The sequence below is a fragment of the Sciurus vulgaris genome (assembly GCF_902686455.1).
Source record: "Sciurus vulgaris genome assembly, chromosome: 2".
Taxonomy (NCBI): Eukaryota; Metazoa; Chordata; class Mammalia; order Rodentia; family Sciuridae; genus Sciurus; species Sciurus vulgaris.
Genome location: NC_136462.1, coordinates 142,913,763 through 142,936,339, shown reverse-complemented (window position 1 = coordinate 142,936,339; position 22,577 = coordinate 142,913,763). Strand labels below are relative to the sequence as shown.

The 22,577-nt window shown below is 41.8% G+C and overlaps 1 protein-coding gene and 1 pseudogene across 2 annotated transcripts in view; one reads left to right on the top strand and one right to left on the bottom strand.

Annotated features, from left to right (window-relative positions):
• SLCO3A1 (solute carrier organic anion transporter family member 3A1) overlaps positions 1-22,295 on the top strand; it is a 290,773-nt gene extending 268,478 nt beyond the window's left edge. Inside the window, 4 exon segments of the mRNA XM_079127375.1 lie at positions 3,763-3,938; positions 8,380-8,444; positions 20,939-21,151; positions 21,154-22,295. Coding sequence (XP_078983501.1) covers positions 3,763-3,938; positions 8,380-8,444; positions 20,939-21,151; positions 21,154-21,317 — 618 coding nt within the window. The 3' untranslated portion in view covers positions 21,318-22,295.
• Positions 8,455-15,222, bottom strand: LOC306654112 (non-selective voltage-gated ion channel VDAC2-like; annotated as a pseudogene). Its single transcript has one exon. The product of its transcript is annotated as a non-selective voltage-gated ion channel VDAC2-like (transcript).
• Positions 22,296-22,577: the final 282 nt, after the last annotated feature.

Genomic DNA, 22,577 nt, shown 5'->3' with positions numbered 1-22,577 from the left:
CAGATGGTACCAAATAACTGGTTTCACTGTGACTTTTCTATATATAGATTTTAAATGGATCATGTTCACCTCCCTTCTCTCTTTTGCCCTCCCCTCTCTTCCCTACTAGGCCCTCTTCTACCTTGAGGTCATTTTTTTTTTTTTTTTTTTTTAAGTTTCCACATGAGAGAAAGCATGTGGTATTTGTCATTTGGTGTCTGGCTTATTCCACTTATTTCTTTCTCTGGTTCCATCCACTTTACTGCAAATGACATACTTTCATTTTTCTTTATGACTGAATATTTCATTGTGTATATATATATATGTGTGTGTGTATATATATACACACATTCATCTGTTGTTTTTTTAATCCAGTTACCTGCTGATATACTTCAAGCTGATTTCATGCCTTAGTTATTGTGAATAGTGCTGCAATAAACATGGTATGTGAGTGTCTCTTTTGTATGCTGACTTCATTTCCTTCCTATATATATTCAAAAAATGGTATAGCTGGATCATATGGTAGTTCTACTTTTAATTTTTTGAGGACTGTTCATACTATTTTTTCATAGTGGATATATTAATTTATGTCCCTACCAATGATGTCTAAGGATTCCTTTACATCTTTGCCAGCTTTTATATTTTTTGGAAACTATTCATTCTGACTGGAACAAGATAGACTCTAAGTATAATTTTGATTTGCAGTTTCCTGGCTATAGTTATTTTCTGATGTATTTATTGGCCATTCGTATTTCAAGAAGTGTCTGTTTAGATCTTTTGCCCATTTCTGATTGCATTACTGGTTCCTTTGATGTTAAGTTTTTGGAGTTCTTTTATAGATTCTGGATATTCATCTTCAGTCAGATGAATAACTGGCAAAGATTTTCTCCCATTCTGTAGGTTGTGCCTTCAATCTGTTGCTTGTTTCTTTTGCTTTGTAGAAACTGTTTAATCCCTTTGTCAATTCTTGCTTTAGTTTCCTTAGCTATTAGAGTCCTAGTCAGGAAATTGTTGCCTCTGCCAATATCTTGAAGTGTTTCCCCCATTTTCTTTGGTAATTGCAGGTCTTAGATCCCATTTTTTGAGTTGATTTTTTTGGTATGTCATGAGAGATAGGTGTTCACTTTCACACCTCCATATGTAGATGTCCAGTTTTCTCAGCACCGTTTGTTTAAGAGGCTGTCTTTTCTTCAATGTGTGTTTTTGGCACTTTTGTCAGGAGTCAGTTGGCTCTAGATGTGTGGACTTATGTGTGGACTATTTGTTTCCATTGATCTGTGTGCTAGTACCATGCTGTTTTGGTTAGTAAGGCTCTGCTGTATGTTTGAAATCAGATACTATGAGGCCTCCAGGATTGCTCTCTTTGCTCCAGGTCGCCATAGCTATTCAGATCCTATGAACCATAGGATTGTTTTTTCTTATTCTGTTAAAAAAATTTTCATTGGTATTTTGATGGGGATTGCATTAAATCTGTATATCTCTTGAGGTGCAGGGCCTTTTTAATAATGTTAACTCTCCCAGCCCAAGAACATGGGAGGTCTTTCACCTTTTAGTGTCTTCTTCAATTTATTTGTTCGTGTTTTATGGTTTTCATTATAGAGGTCTTTCACTTCCTTGATTCTTTATTCCTAAGATTTTTTTTTTCCAGGCTATTGTGAATGGGATTGCTTTCCTGATTAATTTCTCCGCAAATTAATTTTTTGTGCAAAAAAACTACTGAATATTTTAAAATAGTACTGGGGGTTAAGCCAGGGGCCCTCTACCACTGAACCACATCCCCAGCTCTTTTCTATTTTGAGACAGATTCTAAGTTTCAGAGGCTGACTTTGAAGTTGAACCCTTATGCCTCAGCCTCCCGAATCACTGGGATTCTGGATGTGTGCCACCATGGTAGGCTAGCTACCGATTTTTGTAAGTTGACATTGTACACTACTATTTCACTAAATTTACCAATTCTGATCTTTTGGTGGAGTCTTTAGAGCTTTCTAAGTATAGAATCACAGCAGTAGCAAACAGGGATAATTTGACTTCCTCATTTCCTATTTATATCCCTCTTATTTCTCTCTTGCTCTGGCTCAAATTTCTAGGACATATTGAATAAGAGTGCTGAGAGTAGATACTCTTATCTTATTCTTGATCTTAGAGAAAAGACTTTCAGTTTTTCTCCTAACATGGATTCTAAAACCATCTGCTGAGCTTTTTCTACTACTTCTTAGCACTGAGCTAGAAAAAGGTGCCGAGGAAAGAATCTGAAAAACACAGAGGTCTTGTCTGAGGAGGTCCTTGTCCCATAATTCTCATTTCCTCTGGGAGACAGATAAAGGCCTCTGTACTTAGGGATGGAGTAGCCTTCAAAGAGGGCTGGACTGGGCTAAGAGGGTCTCATGCAAGGAGGAAGGAGCTGCTGTAGCCAGAGGAGACCTCTTAAAGGGAGGTAGTATTTTCACTGGGATTTGTAAAAGATCTAGGAAGTCTCCAGGCAAAGAAAAAAGGGAGAGGGACAGGACCTCAGCACCTGGAAATCCCTATAAATTCCCCAAGTGTGTAGATGAGACCAGCTACACAAAGGTGCCTGGTCAGGTAGACCACTTAGGAGAAAGGATATAGCCCCAGCACACAAAGTCTTCCCCCATTTCTACCCTACAGATAAAAGTCCCCAGGTGGGGCACAGGCAGCCCTGTTGAGGGGTGGGAATTTGTCAGGGCTTCTGGACACCTCTGAAGTCATCACATATAGCTTCATGGGATTGGAAAAAAAAAACCTTTTTGTGAATGTTATTTGTGGAAAGAGAGGAGGAATGGCTGTATGGGAGAAGAGCTAAGGAGGAGAACCGTAAACGCCAGGGAGGGTTTGTTTGACCCTCAGGAGGATTTACCTGGGCATGTGCTTGGAAAGCCGATCAGTCCTGGGAAGGGAATCCATGAATCATTTATGACTGTTTTCACTTCGTATTCATTAAAGGCCGCTGCACTATTATTATTGAACCTTAATTGGCTTGGCACTCAGCTTGGCCTCTTCCAGCCCTTGCTCCTCCCTTTGCCATCAGAAATTCCTCGAGCGAGCAAGAGCTCACAAGCAAGGACTGTGCTGAGAACAGGGCGGCTGGGCCAGCATCACCAAAAAGATCAAATGGAATGCGGTCGCTTTTCTTTCTTCTCTCTGATCATATATTAATAAATGTATCTCATTGGGCTTCCGCTCTGCTCCCCACAAGCCTCTCTAAGCTGCTTGGAATCTCTTAGCCCTCTTTGCTTTCTCAGCCACTGGAGAACTTTTCCATCAACTCCCTCCTCTCACACATGACAGCACACATCCTTTGTTCCAAGTGCCACACTGGGCACTGAACCAGCAGCAATATGTGGGTTACCTGATTTACTTCTTTTAATACACTTCAGTGTAATTATAAGTGCATAAAAGAGAAGACAAATTGGCAAGTAATTACAATGTTAATTTGGTAATGTTTTATCATATTGTGGAAACGCAATTTCCTCTCTAATTGTATTGGGGGGGGACAGGTTTGTCTACAGTACAGCTTATTGAAGGATTCTTGAGAATGGAAATGAAACACAGGAGACGGGAAAATCAGCTCTCCTCCCCATAGTATTCCTTTATTTGCATGTGTTTTTGCAGCCTCCTCAAAAAGCTGACTCGTTTATTCAGGCCTAATTAATGGAATGCCACAGAATGCATAATTAGGCCATGAAGGCTTTAGCTGATGGATGGCTTTGAATTTAGAAACTGGAGATGCCCCCAGTTAAAAGCACTAAATGCTTTCTCTTTCAGAATCTCACAGGCTGCGCGTGCCTCACCACTGTCCCCCCTGAGAATGCGACCGTGGTTCCCGGAAAGTGCCCCAGTCCCGGGTGCCAAGAGGCCTTCCTCACTTTCCTCTGTGTGATGTGTGTCTGCAGCATGATTGGTGCCATGGCCCAGACACCCTCAGTCATCATCCTTATCAGGTAAGCCGTGGAGTAGCCCTGGGGATGCGAGAGTCACTGGGCTCTCCCCACTCCACTTAGTGTGCACCTGGGGGCTGGGGGGGTCACACCTTTGGACTCTACATGAGTCTCACAGCCAGATGAGATAGGGCTGCAGCAAGGAACACGGCTGTCTTAGGCCAATAGGAATAATTGCAATCAATCAACCAATAGGGACCTCAGAGCAAAAAGAGACAGCAGGGCACAATAGAGAAGACCACATATCTTTCCAGGAATAGCTTCTGCAGGTGACCATGTAAAGGAGTCTGAATTGTTCAGAGAGTAGTGTTGAAGTGAAAGAAAAATGGCACTGGACTAACCAAGTCTCTATGTCCAGCCCTGCTCTGCTGCTGATCAACCATACACTCTTAGGCATGACATCTTCCCCTAGACTGTTTTATAATCTGTTATGGGGGTGAGGTCACTGGTCCTGCCTTCCTCCTGCAGGGGCATGTAACCCATCAAGACCATCTGTGTTCAAATTCCATAAAGACATGAGGGATTATTGTGCCAAGGGACTCACAACAGACAAGGGGTCACTGTTCTTGTACCACACCAAGTCATCCAGAATTCTGTCACTCAGGACCTATTCTGGGATCAGATGAGGTGCTTCAAAGGTGAATCACTCAGCAATATTCTGAGTAACTTTTATCATTTGCAAGGTCATCTAGCTTTGTGTGTGGAATATAGAAGTGAACTGACCCACACCAATAGCATCCATCTGAACCACAGGTAAGGATGCCACTCAAAGACTCACCTTTTGGGATGCAGCCATATAAGCAAATCAATGCAGTCCAAGAGCTGGAAAGAAAAAGTAAGAATGAAAGAAATACTTGGAAGCACCCTGAGTCGATGTACCTCATCAACTGATTTATCTGGCTTCTCTTCTTGTGCTGCCTACCACATTTCTTGGTCTTTGTTATGAATTTTTGTGGAAGAAGATTTATACAAAGTACTTATGTTACCCAAAAGGTCATTAGCAATCCCTTGAGACTGCAGAAGCATCAAAGATACAATAGCAAATTGCCATTTTATACTTCCTAAGTTTGAAAATATATTTTTAAAATTCATACCCAGGACTTTACAAAGCTGTGGCCAAACTAGTAAAATCACATATTGCTGGTGGCATTGAAAAGCATCAGTCCTTTCAAAAAAAATAATATGGCAGTGTGAGTCAGGAGCCATAAAAATATTCAGACCCTTTTATGCAGAAACCCTACCCCCATCCTTCACCATTTACCTTAAGAAAATACCTCTCTACAAGCAAAAAAAAAGACTCAGTACAGACATATTTTTATTATAACGTTAACTATAATAGCAGAAATACCTGAATTGAAATAGTGAGTTAAATTATGGTACTACAACTTGACAGAATAATGAAAATTCTTAAGAAGTTGAAGTGTGTTTATGAAATGAGCCATTGAATTTAAAACTATATATGGAAGATGATTACATATAATATGCATATGGACAAAATCCATCAGGATCTCATGGTATGGGTTTAGGGTAGCTGCCTTATGAGTAGTTTATTTTTCATTAGAATTCTCATGACGTTATATTGTGATATTTCACACACAAAAGGCACCACAAAGCAGAAAAAAATGACCCTCACCACTTCCAATAGCAGTGGCTGGTCCCCTTTCTCTCTCCTCCTGACTTCCTGCAAAAACCAGCCTCTGGTGCTGAGTGGTATGACTGCCAGATCAAACAGGGAGAGTCGGTTGAAATCTCAATCACTTCCAGATCTCAGCTTGATGAGCAGCTCATAGAGCTTTTCAGGAAGTATCTGATTCCTTTAAACAGATCAACAAAAGACACTCCTCCATGACCTGGGCTGGGCCTCATCTACCTTCCAACTCCATGCTTAGAGGCACTTATCCTGCATGTTGAAAAGGCCAAGGTAGTTCTTCATTCCATCACTTTCCCAGTCCAGTTTGCCACTGGCCATTGTAGATGTTCCAGGCAGGCACAAGGGCAGAGTCTGGGCAACAGCCCAGATGTGTGCTAGTCTTCACCCTGGCCCAGAATAAAACACTTGCCCTTATGCCAGACAGAAGCACACCATGAGAACAGTGCTCAATGTCCAGAAGCAAGAATAAGGCTGACACATATTGAGCCCCTCCTGGGTGCCAGCCCTGGACTTTTGTTTCATTGTATTGTTAGTATTCCCCCTTTATAGATGGGGGAACCAGAGTGGTTAAGCAGTATTCTCAAGGTGACACAGCTAGTAAGTGGTGACACTAAGGCTGCATGCCTGCGCTTGCCTGGGAACTTTTGATAACACTCAGACAGAACCCTCCATTTATAACTAAATGCAAGGGAAATGATTTCTTATGGGAACCAGTTTTCCAACAGGATATGAAGAGAGATCTTAGCGCCTAGCTCACTTTGTTCCTAGTGACATGATAGCTGAAAGGAAATCAAATTTCAAGTGATAAATATTCTAGCTCATTATACCATCATGTTTTCTTGATAAGGAGAATTTGCCTTTATTTATGTGTCTTTCAAGTTAAACTTCAAGTGAATGTGCTAAGACTGTAGCCATGGAGCCAATAAGGCTAGGATTTAGTGAACTTGGATTTTGTAATGTATTTAAAAGAGTAGGAGTTCTGTCCAGAAAGACACTGATCTCCTCATTGACACTGAACTGCTGTCTGCCTTAATCAGCCAGAAAGTCATGTCCCACTGCCTTGGGATTACTTAACTATACCATATTCTTTATGATTTTAAAAAGTATGTATTTCCCAACAGTCACACATTTTTAGTTTCCCTGAACATATCAGAATTGAGGGAAAAGATTATAAAAACCACTTAGTTTTTTCCCAGGCTTCTATAACAAAACACCATTGACAGTATGTAGTTGTAAACAGGAGATATTTATTTCTCACAGTTCTGGAGGACTAAGGAGTTCAAGATCAAGGTACCAGTAAATTAACTGGTAAGGACTCACTTCCTAGTTCATAAGTGGCAAATCCTGTGTCCTAACATGGCAAAAGGGACAGGGGATCTCTCTGGGGCAACTTTTATAAGAATATTAATCCAATTTATGAGAGTTCCTCCCTCAGGACTAATCACCTCCTGAATACCCCACTATAACCTTGAGGGTTAGGTTTGAAAGATTGAATTTGGGGAAGACATTCAGCCGATAGCACACATGCAGTTAGTTTCTCTTGGTTAATTTAATAGTCACTTTTGGCCTGTCATACCAAGAAGCCAGAGACAGGCACTCCTGAGGCCCAGCCCAAGTGGTAGGTCATTGGATGGATACTACTAAATTGTCAGATGAATGACCTCATCCAGTCCATAGGCAGGTTAAGCATAGTGTATACTGGATGGCCTGTTTCAATTTGTCCCTAACCTTTATTTTCTACAAAACCAGTTGTTAGGCTGTCCTTGCACTGCATAGGTCTCTTGTCTTCCAGCCACACTGGATGACTCTGCCTAGCCAAATCCTTCAAGAGCCGAAATCATGTGCTTCCCTGTGTGTGCCCTAGGGAGTCATGATGGTAACAGACAGGGGGATGGCATGCCATCAGTAGTGCTCAGGATGACCTGAAGCATGCAGTTTAATCTCCATTCACACCATCAAGCCATAGGTTGGGCTACCCCCAGGTCATAAGTAGAAGACATCTGCACAGCCATCCACCGCTTACATGCTGTGGGTTAGACACAGAGCTAGAACTGAGGACATAATGATGAGCAAGATGCAAATCATCCTTGACCTCAAAGGGAGAAGGCAAGTACTGAATGAAACACAAAGGAGATCGTGTTATTGGTTGTATGGGTCCATCTATTCAGAATCAGTCATCACTTCCAAACTTGTATTGTCACTTAAAATATTTTACTGAGTATATTCTAGAAAATGGGTAGGAAGATCAATCTAAGGGACTCTTCTGGGTAAACCAAAGACAGAGTGATTGAATCAGTTCAAAACAAAGAACCATGATTATTTTCCCAAGTTAAAAGGTACTGACACATGATATAGATGCATTATTTCTCAAATGGTCCATCCGGGATATTAAAACATTCTAGTCTGGTGGATCTCACAAAATGAGCAAAGAATAACAGAGGTGTTCAGGGTTCCAGCTGGTTTGCAAACAAAGAATCATTTTTCTCAGTTGTTTTCCACATGTATGTCTTCCACCAACTCAGGTTGCCTTCTATAATGTTAGACTTTATGACCATATATTCGTTCTTCAAAATGACAAGATTAGCTCATTATTAAAGAATCACTATTAAATTCCTAAACTTAGCTCTTGGAGTCATTTAAAAAAAAAATTAGGCTGGTAATAAAAAAAAAAAAACCTGACTAGTAATTGTCTAAAGAAGGGTTGTGATAGATAGCAGCAGCAAATGACTCTGGGCCTGTTAATTAAAGTGGAGTGATAAGAATCTTCTTCCTCCTCTTCATCTCTTTATGTAGGACAGTCAGCCCTGAACTCAAGTCTTATGCCCTCGGAGTTCTTTTTCTCCTCCTTCGTCTGTTGGGTACGTATTCTCTCTCTCCCCTCTCAGTAACAAATTGGATGCTTATTGCCAGGTGAGTAAATTTATCAGTGAAATTGCTCCATTTCCTGGGTTTGTCCTTTTTAATGATGTTTAATTATTAATAAACAAGAAAATCTTTCTCCCAGTTTAAACTCGGGCGATCCCTGGGTATCAGTTTCCACGTATATCAACTTGTATCTGTGCCACCCTGAATTCTCATTGGTGTAAGGAGGAAAAGCAATGGCTCCAAAGAAGAAAAATATGTGATGTCACAATTTGGTACCATCATTAAACAGCCCATGAGCAGCTTGCGAAATGCTTCATTCATGGGGCTGCCAGGCAGGGGAGAGAGCAATGCCCCCAACACCTAGCCAATGGAAATTTCCATTCTTTAAATTTTTCTGAACAGATTCAGTTTATTTATTTTGAGTTTCCGGCATGGGCCAAATGCAACTGTGGTGCTGCAGGGCTTATGTTCCAAGATTTGGTCTGAATAGAAGAAATAAAGCCTAACCCCCTCAAGACAAATGAACAGGACAGGAAGAGCCTGTGATTGGCCCAGAACTGTGGGGGAAGCTGGACCAGTCAGCCTGGTACCCAGCTCCCCACTGTGCCTGCTCTTATCTTGTTAGACCACACTGTTGCTTTATAGACATCCCTTTGTCAAGACCAAGATCAAGATAATTATTATTTCCTTGATGATAGGGCAGTATTCTTTCAAAATAGACTTTAATGGCAACTGAGGGTAGAAGGGGAAATGAACTGAGTAAACATAAAATTCTTCATTCCAATTATTCAGTTATGGATTAGCACAAAGACCTAGCTAGAGAAATGTGTATAAAAACATTTGTAACGATGGAAAGTTGGCAGCGACCCAAATGTCCAACAGCAGGGAATTAGTTAAATCAGTTATGGTCTATAATCCCAGTGGAATTTATGTTCCCCTTTAAGATTCTGAAAAGAAAACTATAGACTTGGACAGGGCACGTGATATGTGGAAGGGATAAAAAGAGGTCTATGATATATATTCCACAAAGTACATGACATTAAAACAGTGTCAACTGAATAATAAGGTTATGTATATTATATAAATGTTTTAAATTTTTGAATATATATTGCTTTTATAATGAGACTAATTCCTATATGATCTTTAGAAGGAAAAAAAATCACTCAAATCTATTAAAAGGATAAAGTCCTCCACTGGTCAATGGCAAATATTTGGCATATGGACCTCCTCCCTTTCCCTTGTTGTCTGTAGCAAATAATCCAGTGTCATGATCATTGCTGGCATGCCTCGGACAAGGCCCCAGACTCCTCCACCACTGTCAACCGGTAGAAACTTAAATGTCATCTTTGTTTTCTTTTCATTGGAAAATGGAAATCCTATAGGTCTGAGGGTGCCCCAGATAAAATAAGTTCAACACTAATTCTAACTAAAACATGTGGGCCTTCCTGGGAAATACTCTGCGAATTTCAAGCAGCTTATAAAACTCTACCTTGACACACAGCTCTACTGATTGTTTTTTTTAATTATCTTGCTACCCACTCTCATGGGGGAAGGTAGATAGATGGATATATAATACCAGCTAGTTAGAGACCCTCACTTCTGAAAATGGTGAAACCATTCTACAGAAATTCAACCAAATAACATTTATTTAGCACCCACTGTATTCTAAGCTCCTGGATCATACCTAGGTAAATGACCATAGCCTTACCTTTAATAAGAGTCCTCTCCCAAGCTGATGGGAGAAAGGTGAGCCTACCCTGTGTGCAGATGTTAAGGACTCAACATACCTTTCAGAATAATTTTATAACACAAAATGGAAAAAAAAAAAGCATGATGTTTCTGAAAGTTAATGAAAATTATAGGACAACTGAAGACAAAATTGAAAATGATTAAGTATGTAAATACAATACTGTTAAGATCATCTTGTGCTGCTGTAAAGCAATCTCACTATTTGTGTATCTGCCCAGGAATAATGAACTAGGCATTATCTAGAAGGTTTTTCAACTTCTGTGACTATAATCCAGAGAAAAAGATAAGTTTTGCATTATGGCCCACTACACACATGCATATGCATAGGTGCAGCTGAAACAAAAATTACATTGAAAAATACCTTCCGTATGTATGACGCATTCCCATAGTTTCTATTCTAGTCCATGCTTTTAAAAAGTTGGTCATGACCCACTACATTGATTTTTATTGCCCATTATGGGTCACAAATCAGTTTGGAACACCCTGCTTCAAAAGGATATGACACAGTTTCATCTTTAATTAAAAGCAGCTTAGCCAAGAAGTCTTGGCATTTGGCCTAATTTCATTTCTTATAGCACCCAATAAGATTAACCACCATTATTATTAATGAAAGGCCAATGGAATAAATCAGATTCCATGCCATTGCCAACCTTTATGCTGGCCCTGCATAGTTGAAAATGACAAGATCCATGGTGGAGTTAGCACTGACACAACAGGAACATGTGGAAAGGCCACCTAACTTTGCCTTGGGATGCAGACAATGGTTTGGAAAGAATGTGTTGGCCATACTAACGGTTATGCAAATGAGCAGGAAGAAGAGAGAGGGTGCTTTAGATGAAGACCTGGGGGTGAGCAAGGATATGGCATGTTTAGAGGCTGGAGAAAGCCCAGCGTGCGGGACAGGGCTTGCGATAGCGGTGAATTAACACTTTATGAGAAAGGTCAAGTGGGGACTAAATAATAAGGTGCTTATATAGTAGACTAGCTAAGGGAGGCTGGTGCTGAGATGGTGCTACTGCAATTGGAAAAGGTGTGTAGGATTGAAAGCTTATCTCTGAACACAAGTATAGTTGACCCTCCATATCAGCAAGTTCAATGTTCAATCACATTTACTTTTAAAGAAATTGAGTCTGTACTAAACATATACATACTGTTTTTTATTGTCATTTTTCCCTAAGCAATACAGAACTATACAACTATTGACACAGCATTTACATTGTATCAGGTATTATAGGTAATCCAGAGGTGATTTAAAGTATGGAGGAAGATGTATACAGGATTTATGCAAATACTAGGCCATTTATATAATGGACTTGAGAATCCACAAATTTTGCTACCCGTGGGGGTTCTGGAACCATTCTCCCTTGAATTCCAAATATAAGAACTGAGTATGAGGAAGAGGGCAGCCCACAGTGACAAGTCCTAAAAAATGGCTTAGATGATGCAGTGAATGGGGATTTACTGAGACTGAAAGATGAGGAGCAATGTGGGAGTGATACAGACCAGCATTGTTCAATATAACTTTCTGTGATGGAAATGTTCTATATCTGTGCCACATGTGGCTATGGAGCACTTGAAAAATGGCTTCTGTGAGCTGATTGTAGTGATTTTTATTCAGTTTTTATTTAGGTAGCCACATGTGTCCAGTGGCTATCACACTGGACAGGTACTGACATACCACCTTTGGTGGGTCAGAGTAGAAAGAAGAGGGTGAATCAGCATGGGAAGACCTTACACTTGCCAGACACTTGGCCATGGCTAGTATAAGGAAAGTGGGCAGGACCTAGAAGTGAAGGTGACATTGGTGTTCCTTGTTGATTTCCATTGGTTTTTCCTTGGAAATGAGTCTGTATAAAGGGCAGGACCTGTAGTGGTAACAATCAATGTGCACTGAGAACTTCCCCAGTAGCCCTGGAGTGAGGCGATATCAATGCAGCAAAGAAATTGAGGATGATAATCAACTGAGGCCAAAGTGATTGACCTGGACTGAATAAAGTAGGTAGGACAAAGAAAGAAAGGAACTGTATTAAGTAGCCATAGTAAATATTGGAAAAAGAACTGGAAGCTTTGGCCAAATCTTTGATGTCTGGCTTTGGGATTAAAAAGAGCAGTTCTGAGAGATGCCAAAGTCCAAAAAGGAACAGGGGTAAACAGCCTTGATGTCAAGGGCAAGTTGTTCAAAGTCCAGAGTGCAGAATTACATGTCCTTGGACAAGCTTGGTGTAGAGGAGGAGGCTACTGAGTTGGAGAAATTACAGTAAATTCAGAAAAAGCTGAATAACCTACTCTGCAGAATTCCTGGTGTTATTGTAGTCCTCCTTTACCATCCTACCATCCTGTTGCAGATATTCTGGTCCCAGTGTTGAGGGTGTGGACCAGCCATTTGCTCAGGGATCTGCCTAAGAATCTTGCTGTTGGGGCTGGGGATGTAGCTCAATAGTAGCAGTCATACACAAGGACCTGCATTTATCCCCAGCACTGGGGGGTGGGACCTGCTCCATGTCATGGCTGTCACATCAAGTCAATTTAATGGAAACACTAAGATCCATCCCTATCTAGGGTGCTGCGAGGGAAGTGAAAATAAGCAGGAGCAGCATCCTTCCTTCAGGGCCTCAGGTAGGCAAATGAAACAGGGATAGGGAAGACATAAGGTTGGGAAAGTTAGAGGACCTTAAATTTTAAAGGAAAAGGTTTTACTCAGCTGAGTAGTTACCACGGTGGCACAAATGAGGGTTTCTGATGGAAGAGTGGAGATGCATTTGGAATTCTGATTTAGGGACATCAGCCTAAGAGCATGGTGGATTGGAAGGATGCAGGACAACTAATCAGAAGCACTGAGGTAAGAAGATGCTGATCAAAGCTAGAGTAATGAGATTGAAAGACAGAGACCAGTGAGAGCCATAGAGTGAGACCACAGCTATTTAACCTCCTCCCTCTGTCCCCATGAGATCATAGCAAAAGAGAAGCTTCAGAGGCTCAAGATGAAGCTGAGGTTTTGAGCCCTGTGAGTGGGTCTATAGGGACGCCTTTAATAGGCCAAGATAACAGATGCAGTTAATCAAGCCTCTCCAGGGTTTTGAGAGGAATGAGCTGGGCTCACCACACAGTCTCCATCCACCAAAGCCTGCAAACAGCACTGGGAAGGTCACCCTTGAGGTGCATCTTCATATGCAGGGATCATTCCTGAGCAGATTGTCCAGGGATCTTGTCCAAGATTCATGAAGTACCCTGGGAAAGTATCTTGGGAACTCCTTATGTCACTCAAACCTTTGTTGAGCTCCTATTGTGAATAGAAAGACAAGTAGAGAACTGAGCACATTTAAATGATGCTTTGAAAGTAGAAAGCACAGTTCACCCAGGAATCTTAGATGAGAGGGAGCAGGATTCATTGTTGGCATGCGTGGAAGACCCCTTTCATTCACTATGCACTTATTTGTTTAATGCACAAACATTTGATAGGCACCAGATATGCACCAGGCTCTGCTGTTCTGGCATCACATATTGACCCCGATGCCATTACTGTCTAGGTGGCCTTGGGCAGGCTATTTAAGGGGCTTTAACAAGTGTCCCAGGAATGAAATCAGAACACAAGCAAATGCTTCCTGATGTCAACAGTCCAATCTTTCTTGGCATTCCTGAAGCAGAGAAGCTCGTTCATTTTTTTTTTACTTGTTTTATTCATATTTTGTGATGTTCTGGGATACCAAAAGTAATTCTAATGATGGTTGAATTTAACAAAAATAACTTTACCCTCATCTTAAAACATCTATTGATAAAATGTCTACTGATCCATCTTATTCAATAGCACTATCAGTGTTAAAGGGAACATTAAAACAAACATGTACACAATTGCACAGTTTTCATAAAGGTCTATTTCATTATTGGTGGGCAAAGTATTTAACAGTTAAATACATTTAAATGTATAGGTAACCGCATGACTGCAGCATTGGTAACTAGATAACCAATTCAATTACAAACCTGCTAACATGCAACTGTCTAAATATTTAAAATACAGCTCTTGTTCAGATCCTCCTTGTTTTGATAACCTTCTTGGCAGGGGCGGGGGTGGGGGGAAGTCTGATGGTCACAATGGAAATATATTAAGGCCAAATCTTCTGATATCCATTCCCAGAGGTTTCTTTCAGCTCCATTGAGCCTCCAATTCCAGGGCAAGCCCAAGTCTGTGGCCTCCAGTGTTAATGCTCTTCCCATCTACCAGAGCTGACAGCGTAAAATGCACACCAGGCCGTAGAGTCTGAGTGTAGCCCACTCCAATTAAACTAGAGTTGCTGACCTTTGCAGAAATGGAAGCAGTGGAATCCAACTGATGTTTAGCTGCAATTCCAAAAGGAGTGCTGTTAGTACCTGATGTCCAAGCAAGGTTTACTGAAGTGTCAAGATCTTCACATACTTTCTGATAAACGGATCCTCCAAATTCTGTCCCATCATTGACATGAGTGTGTAACTGAAAGTCCCCAGTTCTGTAGCCCACTGCAAAGTTATTCCTTATCAGCTTTGATTTGGCACTGTCAAAGATCATCTGGTACCCAGCAAGCCAGCCCTCATAACCAAAGGCAGCTGAACCATGGATTGCAGGTCCAACAAAACCAAAGTCAACATCACAACCAAGGTTTATACACTCCCTCTTGTAAGAGAACTTGATTTTTACCAAGTGTTTGGCACTTGGTTTTTCCTGTGTTTGGCGAGAAGGTAGCATCAAATGTCAGCTTCAAACCTTGACAAATCTGATCTTCAGTTGTGATTTCTGTTCCTATACTGTTATCAGTGAAAGTCAGACCATACCCACACCATTTATATTTGATCTCCAAGGTCTCAGTAACTTTACCAGTGTCTGTATTAGATGAACGAGATGTTGAGAATTCCACGCCACTGTATGACTTTGTTTTTACATCCAGTTTCACCAACCCAATCTTGTTGAAGATTATCTCCAGCAGCTTTGCCAAGGTCAGCATATGATAGAATACACATTGGCTGCAAGCAGTTCTGCCCAAAGGTCGCCATGGTGAGGCCAAAGAAAAAGGTGACCTGGTTCCGCTGCTCGGCTCTCTAGGATGGGGCTGCAGCTGCTGCAGCTGGAGGGCCAAATTCGCCCATCTTTTCAGCAGAATACACCTTTCCATATTCCTTTCTGGCTGGTGCTGGATATAACAGTAATTCCACCAGGTTAAGTGGATTCCATGGCGAATTCAAGTCTTGGCAGGTAAACTGGAGAGGAATGGTTATCTTTTTAAATGTAAATGGCAGTCATTTTCAGCTTCCCTTTGTCCCATAAAGGGTGGATTTATTTCCCTTACAAAAGCCTTTCAGTTCACCTTTTAAATGTAGACCAAAGAATATAAATAGTCCCTGCCTTTTCAACCAGGAGAGTAAATTAGCCAAGATACAGGGCCCAGATGTTTAATCTCTGTTAATAGATTTCAGGAAAACAGAGACAATTTCCTTAAACAGTGCTGCAATTTTTGCATTGAAATATATATAGCTGTAATTTGAGCCAGAGTGTAATAAGAAGTAAGATTTAATCGTTTTAATATTGTCCCTAATAGCAAGAAACAGCAGTGAGCCCACACATATCCTCCCAACACACCATGGCTCCTAGTGCCCCTGAGAAGGGCTCCTGTTGCCTGCTTTGTCCACAAGTTCCCGCCCAGCAAGAGAACTTGATGGTACAGGCAAGGGTCTGCCTTGGAGCCGAGGCAACCACAGCGAGTCCTTTCTCACTGGTTCTTGCAATCATGCCAGAAATATCTCAGATATGTCGTTCAGGATAGCAGGCATGAGTTCATTAGAAGGGAAGGGAAAAGGGGACATTCTCAACAGAGTCCTCTCAGGAGGACAGTGTGCTCCTTCTGCCCTCCAGTTTTACTGGAGATCCCAGGAAAGTTCTAGAGAGTCCCACCCAGGTCTACCTCTCAACTTCTTACTGACAGCAGGATGGCATTGACTTTCAAGTCCCCAGTGCACATGACCACTGCAAGTTGTTTTGGCCCATGCTGACCAGTTCTAATTGGAACCTGTTCTCACAGATTTTATGGTTAGGGGAAAATACCCTTATCTCCCCGAGTTCTGAGATCCGGTCCATGTAAGGGTCACAAAAGTGACCACCCATCCCCGCCAAGGTAACTTGTGTTCTTATCAGCATTTGAGGTCTATATTTCTCTTGCAAATAACAGGTTGTTTGCTGAGGAATGTAACATATCCTATTGACTTAAATCAGGCAGATTTGCAGGTAAATTATTTTCTAAAAGAAGCACGTGGGGTTGGCACACTGGGCCCAGTTTATAGGATTACTCCCTTTAGGGTCTGTCTGTTCCATATCGAAGAGGGGAGAACTATTCTTGCAGAGTACAAGAAGGAGAACATTCTCTAAAACCCACAATTTCTATGCAAATTCTACACCATCATCACCTCCCTCCTCATTCCTTAGGTAACCAGGAACAAATCAGAGTGAAGATGATCAACACAAAGGGACACTAGGGGACACTTCCACTTGGTCTCCTTTCTAGAAGCACCTGATTATGCTCCAAAATTGACTGAGGATGTGGAGTATTCTTGTGAGTTAAGATTATTCATGGAAACTTAGCTTGAAGGGTTTTCTGCCACAAATTTGCACCTGTACAGTTGGAGATGTAGATTTTTTTTTTTTTTTTTTTTTTTTTCCTAAGAAACAGGAAGAGAACCCAATATTTTGAGAACCCTCCACAATGGTGTCTGTCTTATTTAATCCTGGCAAAAACTCTGCAAGGGAGTATAATTTATGCCCACTTTATAAACAGTGAGCTGGAGGTTCTTTAAATTTGTGTAACTTGCCCAGAGTCCCACAGCTTCCAAGAGGTAGAGTCAATCTAAACTTAGCTCTCTCTGGCTCACGTTTCCTCCCCAACCAAACCCACCTCCAGATGTAAGCTCCATGACTGAAAAGAAGTGGCAAGGACAACTGACAACTCCACTCTCTTCCTGCTGTCGTATCTGCCAGTACCGCTAGAGGCATTCTGCCAAATACTCAGAGAGCTTGTTTTACAAAATAAGGCTCCAAAACTTCTCTCTGCATTAACCACCCTGGAGCAGGGAGGGCTCCACACTTTGCACAAATCAGAACTCCCGTGTGCTTCCCTCTCTTCAAATCCAGCTTGCTTCCATAAGTTTAGCAGAAAGGTGAACACAATGTTCTCTGTAGCCCTAGAAATCCCCAATAAGAGCTCTAAAATCATCTCAAATCTATAGACTATGAATTAGAAGGAAGAGGAATTATTGGGTTTGGATTTTGAACTATCAAACCTAGGACAAATATCTCCCATTCTCAGATTCTTTGTATGTAAAATAAAGGGGGTTATGGCTTTATGGAGAGCATACTGTACATTGCTGGGATGGAGGATAGTTAATTGACTAGGTATTACAGTCATCTCACTGTAGAAGTTTCCCGTTGGTCTGGGGGAACTAACTGCTTGCAGGGACTGCTTGGCTTTTTAGTCCCACGAATGATAAACATGGAAGGATGAGTGTCTGGGTGTGAAAATTAGTTGGAAGGGTAGGACTCCCTTCTGTGACTAATCAGGTGAGCAAAGTGGCAAAGGTATGTAATGAAAAAGACCCAGTCAGATCCTCATCTTTGGTATTCTCTGCATACCTAAAGTTTAAGACCTGATACCAAGAATTCCCCTTTGGGAAAGAACTGTAAGTCAATAAAAAGGAAAAGATGAATTTGGAGGAAAAGAATGTCAATCCTATCTATATTCAGAAATATAAAAGGAATCTCATGAAGGATAAGACCTCAGGTTCAACCTGAAGACTGTTCTAAAATATCACTCTAAACCATCTCTATAACATAAGTAGAAAAGTTCTGACCACGTGGAAGGGCTGGGCCCTTGCAAAATGCTCAGGTACCTCATTTGTGCAATATTTTCCTTAACCTGGAACTAGCAGGTAGACTTAGCTCCATTTTAAAGATGAAGCAACTGAGGCACTGAAAGATCAACTCGCCCCAGACTTTTTGATTCCATAAGTTTCCACCACGAATGCTCTTCAAAATATTGGAGCAGAGCATGAAAGACTTATGGGCACTTAACTTTCTAATTTCTAACTATTTGAAGACTTTTTCTAGCTGTTTGCAGGGCACTGTCATTGACAAGAGACAGGATAAAACTGATCTCTAGTGCATTCAGGTCTGCCCTACTTTAAACACAACTGCATAAGAATTCTCAGGTACAGGTATGTGAAGGCATTACATTTTGGGCATTTTAGAGGGATATTTCATTTAAAACCAGTTCCAAAAAATAGCTCTTTTATATTCAAAATTACATTGGATGTGCTTTTTAAATGTGACCTGATTTGCCAAATCTGAATCTTTGATCAGGGACCCATGCATGGTGATACAGGAGGAACCTGTCAGTCCCTTCCAGCACAGAGCTTCCACCAGAGGCATCTTCCCCATATTAGCATCTCTCACAGTTATAGCGGGCTAGGACAAGGGGAAATGACCTCAAGAAAGGTCAGAAGGAGGAGGAAGAGGAGAAAGGAACATTTGGAAACTGATCATAACCAAATAGAGAAATGGAAGGGTGAATGGATTTGCTTTGTCCCACTGTGCCTCAGGAACAGGCCAAATTAGTCCCATTTATCCGCAGATTTATCCATAATTTACTTTGGCTCCACATTTCCATTACTTTACCTAAATGCTGTGGAGTGTGGCTTAGTTTCCATTATGCAGTTGCCATGGCACTTCCTCCACTTGGCTCTCTTTCAGTAATGAAGAAAGGCATCCATTGGAAGGGGGCAGGGGAGGTTTAAGGAGAACACACACAGTTCTGGGGAAGGCTGCAAACATCCCAGCAGCCTGGGGTGGACCACAGAGAATGCAGCAGGTGTTTCAGGACAATGGCCTGAGCTGGAAGGAGGATTTTGAATTTAAGAGTTTATTAAATCAAGCTGCTTGGCAAGTTTAAAGAGGTTTCAACCAGAATTCTTCTGTGAGGATGACTGGGTTCTCCTTGGAGTAACAAGAGACAGCTGGAGAGTTTTAAGAATGCTGAGGGAGCTCTACCCAACTCACTAGCACCGAGAGAATAACACAGACCCCTCACAGTGAACCAAGTGACATACTGCCCACTTCCTACAACCTTCTCCTCCCCTAAACCACCCTGGGAGCACTGAGGTATTATACTACCTATAATGCAGGTGTTCTGGTCATCAACCTCAGATGTCTGTGAACTCCCAAAACGTGAGCTTGATTTTATAAGTAGATACATTTTTTCTAGACTTAGGCACTACATCTTATGAAATTCACAGAGGGACCTTCCTTAATAAAAAAAATGAAACTCAGACATTCTGGGGTTGGCCCTGGAAGAACACTCCAGATCCTGGTTGTTTTGATTAGATTTTTCATCACTGTGACCTAACAAGAACAATGAAGAGGAAGAAAAGTTCATTTGGGGTCATGGTTTCAGAGGTTCAGTCTATGGTTAGTCATTTCCACGACTTTGGGCCTTGATGAGGCAGAGCATCATGGTGGAAGAAACCAACTCAGGACGTGGGGATCAGGAAGCAGGCTTACAAAGCACTCCCCCAGTGACTCACTTTCTCCAGCCACACCTGCCTGCCTACCTAGATCTACCACCCAGTTAATCCACAGACGAGATTACAATCTAATCACTTCACCTCTGAATGTTCTTGCATTGTCTCATACATGAGATTTTGGGGAACTATAACAGTGGTATACAAACCATGGCATCTCAAAACTGTCCCTACCTGGTTCCAGTGATATCTCACTTCTGAGGTCTCTCATCGAAGGTGTTGACACTTTCTGGCCTCAGACACTTATTTCTGGAATAATTAATTGGTATTGACTTATCCATTAGTTCCCCACAGTAGAGATGGGACTCTCCACCCCCACCCACCCTCCTAAACTGACCAGATTAACCTGGAAATTTTTAATTTTTAAATGCTGTCTGACTGCATTCCAGGCACTTGGATTTCATTGGTCTGGGATAAGATATCCCAGATGATCCTAATGTGCAGCTAGGACCCACAGCCCTCAAATAGATTATTGTGGAACTGAATAAAGGATGGTGAACATTTTCATTTCATCTGACATTTCTGGTGACTGGTTTTAAGTGTCTGAAATGTTCTCTTGGAAGGTTTTCAAACTGCTTCCCTACAATGAGAAAGTATTCTCAAAATGTAATATGTAGGGGAAGAGAAGTTGCCAGTATATATGCACATTTCCATTTTATACCTCAACACACACTTCATGTTCATCTTCTGGTCCCTTCTAATCCCTGGCTCTTCCACTAGGTACACACACAGCCCTGGAGGCCCCATGCAAGAGAATCATGTGCACAGTTCCCTCTGGGAGAGTGATTGACACTAAGCATGTTTTCCTTCAGGGAAGATTGAATCCTTCTCAGACTCTGTATATTACCACAGCACAGTACACAGCATTCTAAAAACTACCCACATAGTAACAGACTTCATATCACTCTGATAAAGACTATTATTATCCCCATTTTGCAAAAGGGGAAACAGGCACAGAAGGCTTTAATAACTTGTCTGGGCAGTAGGGCAGACCTGGGATTTGAACTCCATGCAGTTTGGCTCTCTGGTGCTTGAACCACAGAGCTACAGAGCCCCCTGGTTCGGCATGCTCTCCCAGTGGACCTATAAAGACGCAAGTGAGAACAGGGAGCCACAGCCAGAACCTTAAACGTCCTTTTCCCTCCCATAGGCTTCATCCCCCCACCACTCATCTTTGGGGCCGGCATCGACTCCACCTGCCTGTTCTGGAGCACGTTCTGTGGGGAGCAAGGCGCCTGCGTCCTCTACGACAACGTGGTCTACAGATACCTGTATGTCAGCATCGCCATCGCCCTCAAGTCCTTCGCCTTCATCCTCTACACCACCACGTGGCAGTGCCTGAGGAAAAACTATAAACGCTACATCAAAACCACGAGGGCGGGCTGAGCACCAGTGAGTTCTTTGCCTCTACTCTGACCCTAGACAATCTGGGGAGGGACCCTGTGCCTGCACACCAGACACATAGGACAAAATTTATCTACAACCTGGAAGACCATGAGTGGTGTGAAAACATGGAGTCCGTTTTATAGTGACTAAAGGAGGGCTGAACTCCGCGTTAGTAATCAAAGGGTCATTTTTCTTAAGAAAAAAGAAAAAAAAAGGTTTCCAAAAAAAAAAAAAAACAACACACACAGACACAGGCGCGCACACACACACCTGCACACACAACCTTTGTCCTTTTTCTCAAAAATCAGAGCCAGACAGGATTCAGAATAAGGAGAGAATGGGATTGTCCTGGAGGACGCTCGCACTGCTGGGGCTCAGAGTCTACTTTGGAGGCACCTCATGGTTTTCAGGATGCCGACAGCTGCAAGCAACAGGCACTGCCAAATTCAGGGAACAGTGGTGGCCAGCTTGGAGGATGGACATTTCTGGATATGCATACACATACAAAACAAAAATTACAAAAAAAGAAAAGTCTACTAAAAAAACCACCAACACAAAGTTCAAGTTGAGAACATTGCCAGATTAAGCACTAGTGACATATCCGGTGCCACCCTCTCCCTCCTGGTGGGGGTGGGGAGGTGCACAAGTTGGAGGGGTGGAAGCCCCGCCCCTCTCTCTAACTTTTGCAATATGGGTCACTGTGTAGACGATTCACCCAGTCTGCATGTGGTTCAAGGCCCCAGAGTTCTCTCAGCGATGCTAATGGGTGATCCGTGCTGGAGTGTGTAATTGGCACCTCTCACCAGCTCCATTTTCATGTTCAAGACTGAGGGTCCAAGGGGGAGCCGGGTGGGAGGCCAGCACCTCCCCTTCCCCCGGCAGCACCTCCCTGTGCTGCCCACATCCCCCCTGCCCCACAGAGTGACCTCAGGAAGCTGTGGGCCTTGTCTGGCTATGACTGACCCGCTCAGAGCCGGTGAGCCCCAACATAGTCCAAGTCATTTGCTTACATTTGCCAAACATTTTGCCATTTTTTCAAAAAAAAAAAAAAATATGCATATGAATTTCAAACTGTTGTATGTATAATCCTCTAATACTATTTTTAACTACTTCTAAAACCTGTGTTAACCCTTCAGTCACTAACACAGTTCTATAGACCGGATTTATTACACTGATTGCTTTTACTTTTCTCATTTTTTTAATGCACCAAAAATATAATGTGATTCAAGGGATGCAATTAATCTATTGTAATTTTTATCATTTTATCCTCACTTAGATATCCTGCAAAAACAAGAATATACAATGTGTTACAAGGAAAAAAAAAAATGCTTCACAAAGGGTGTATATGCAGCCTGCCTTTAAAAGAATCACATTTGAGACAACAGGGGATAATGTGATGAATT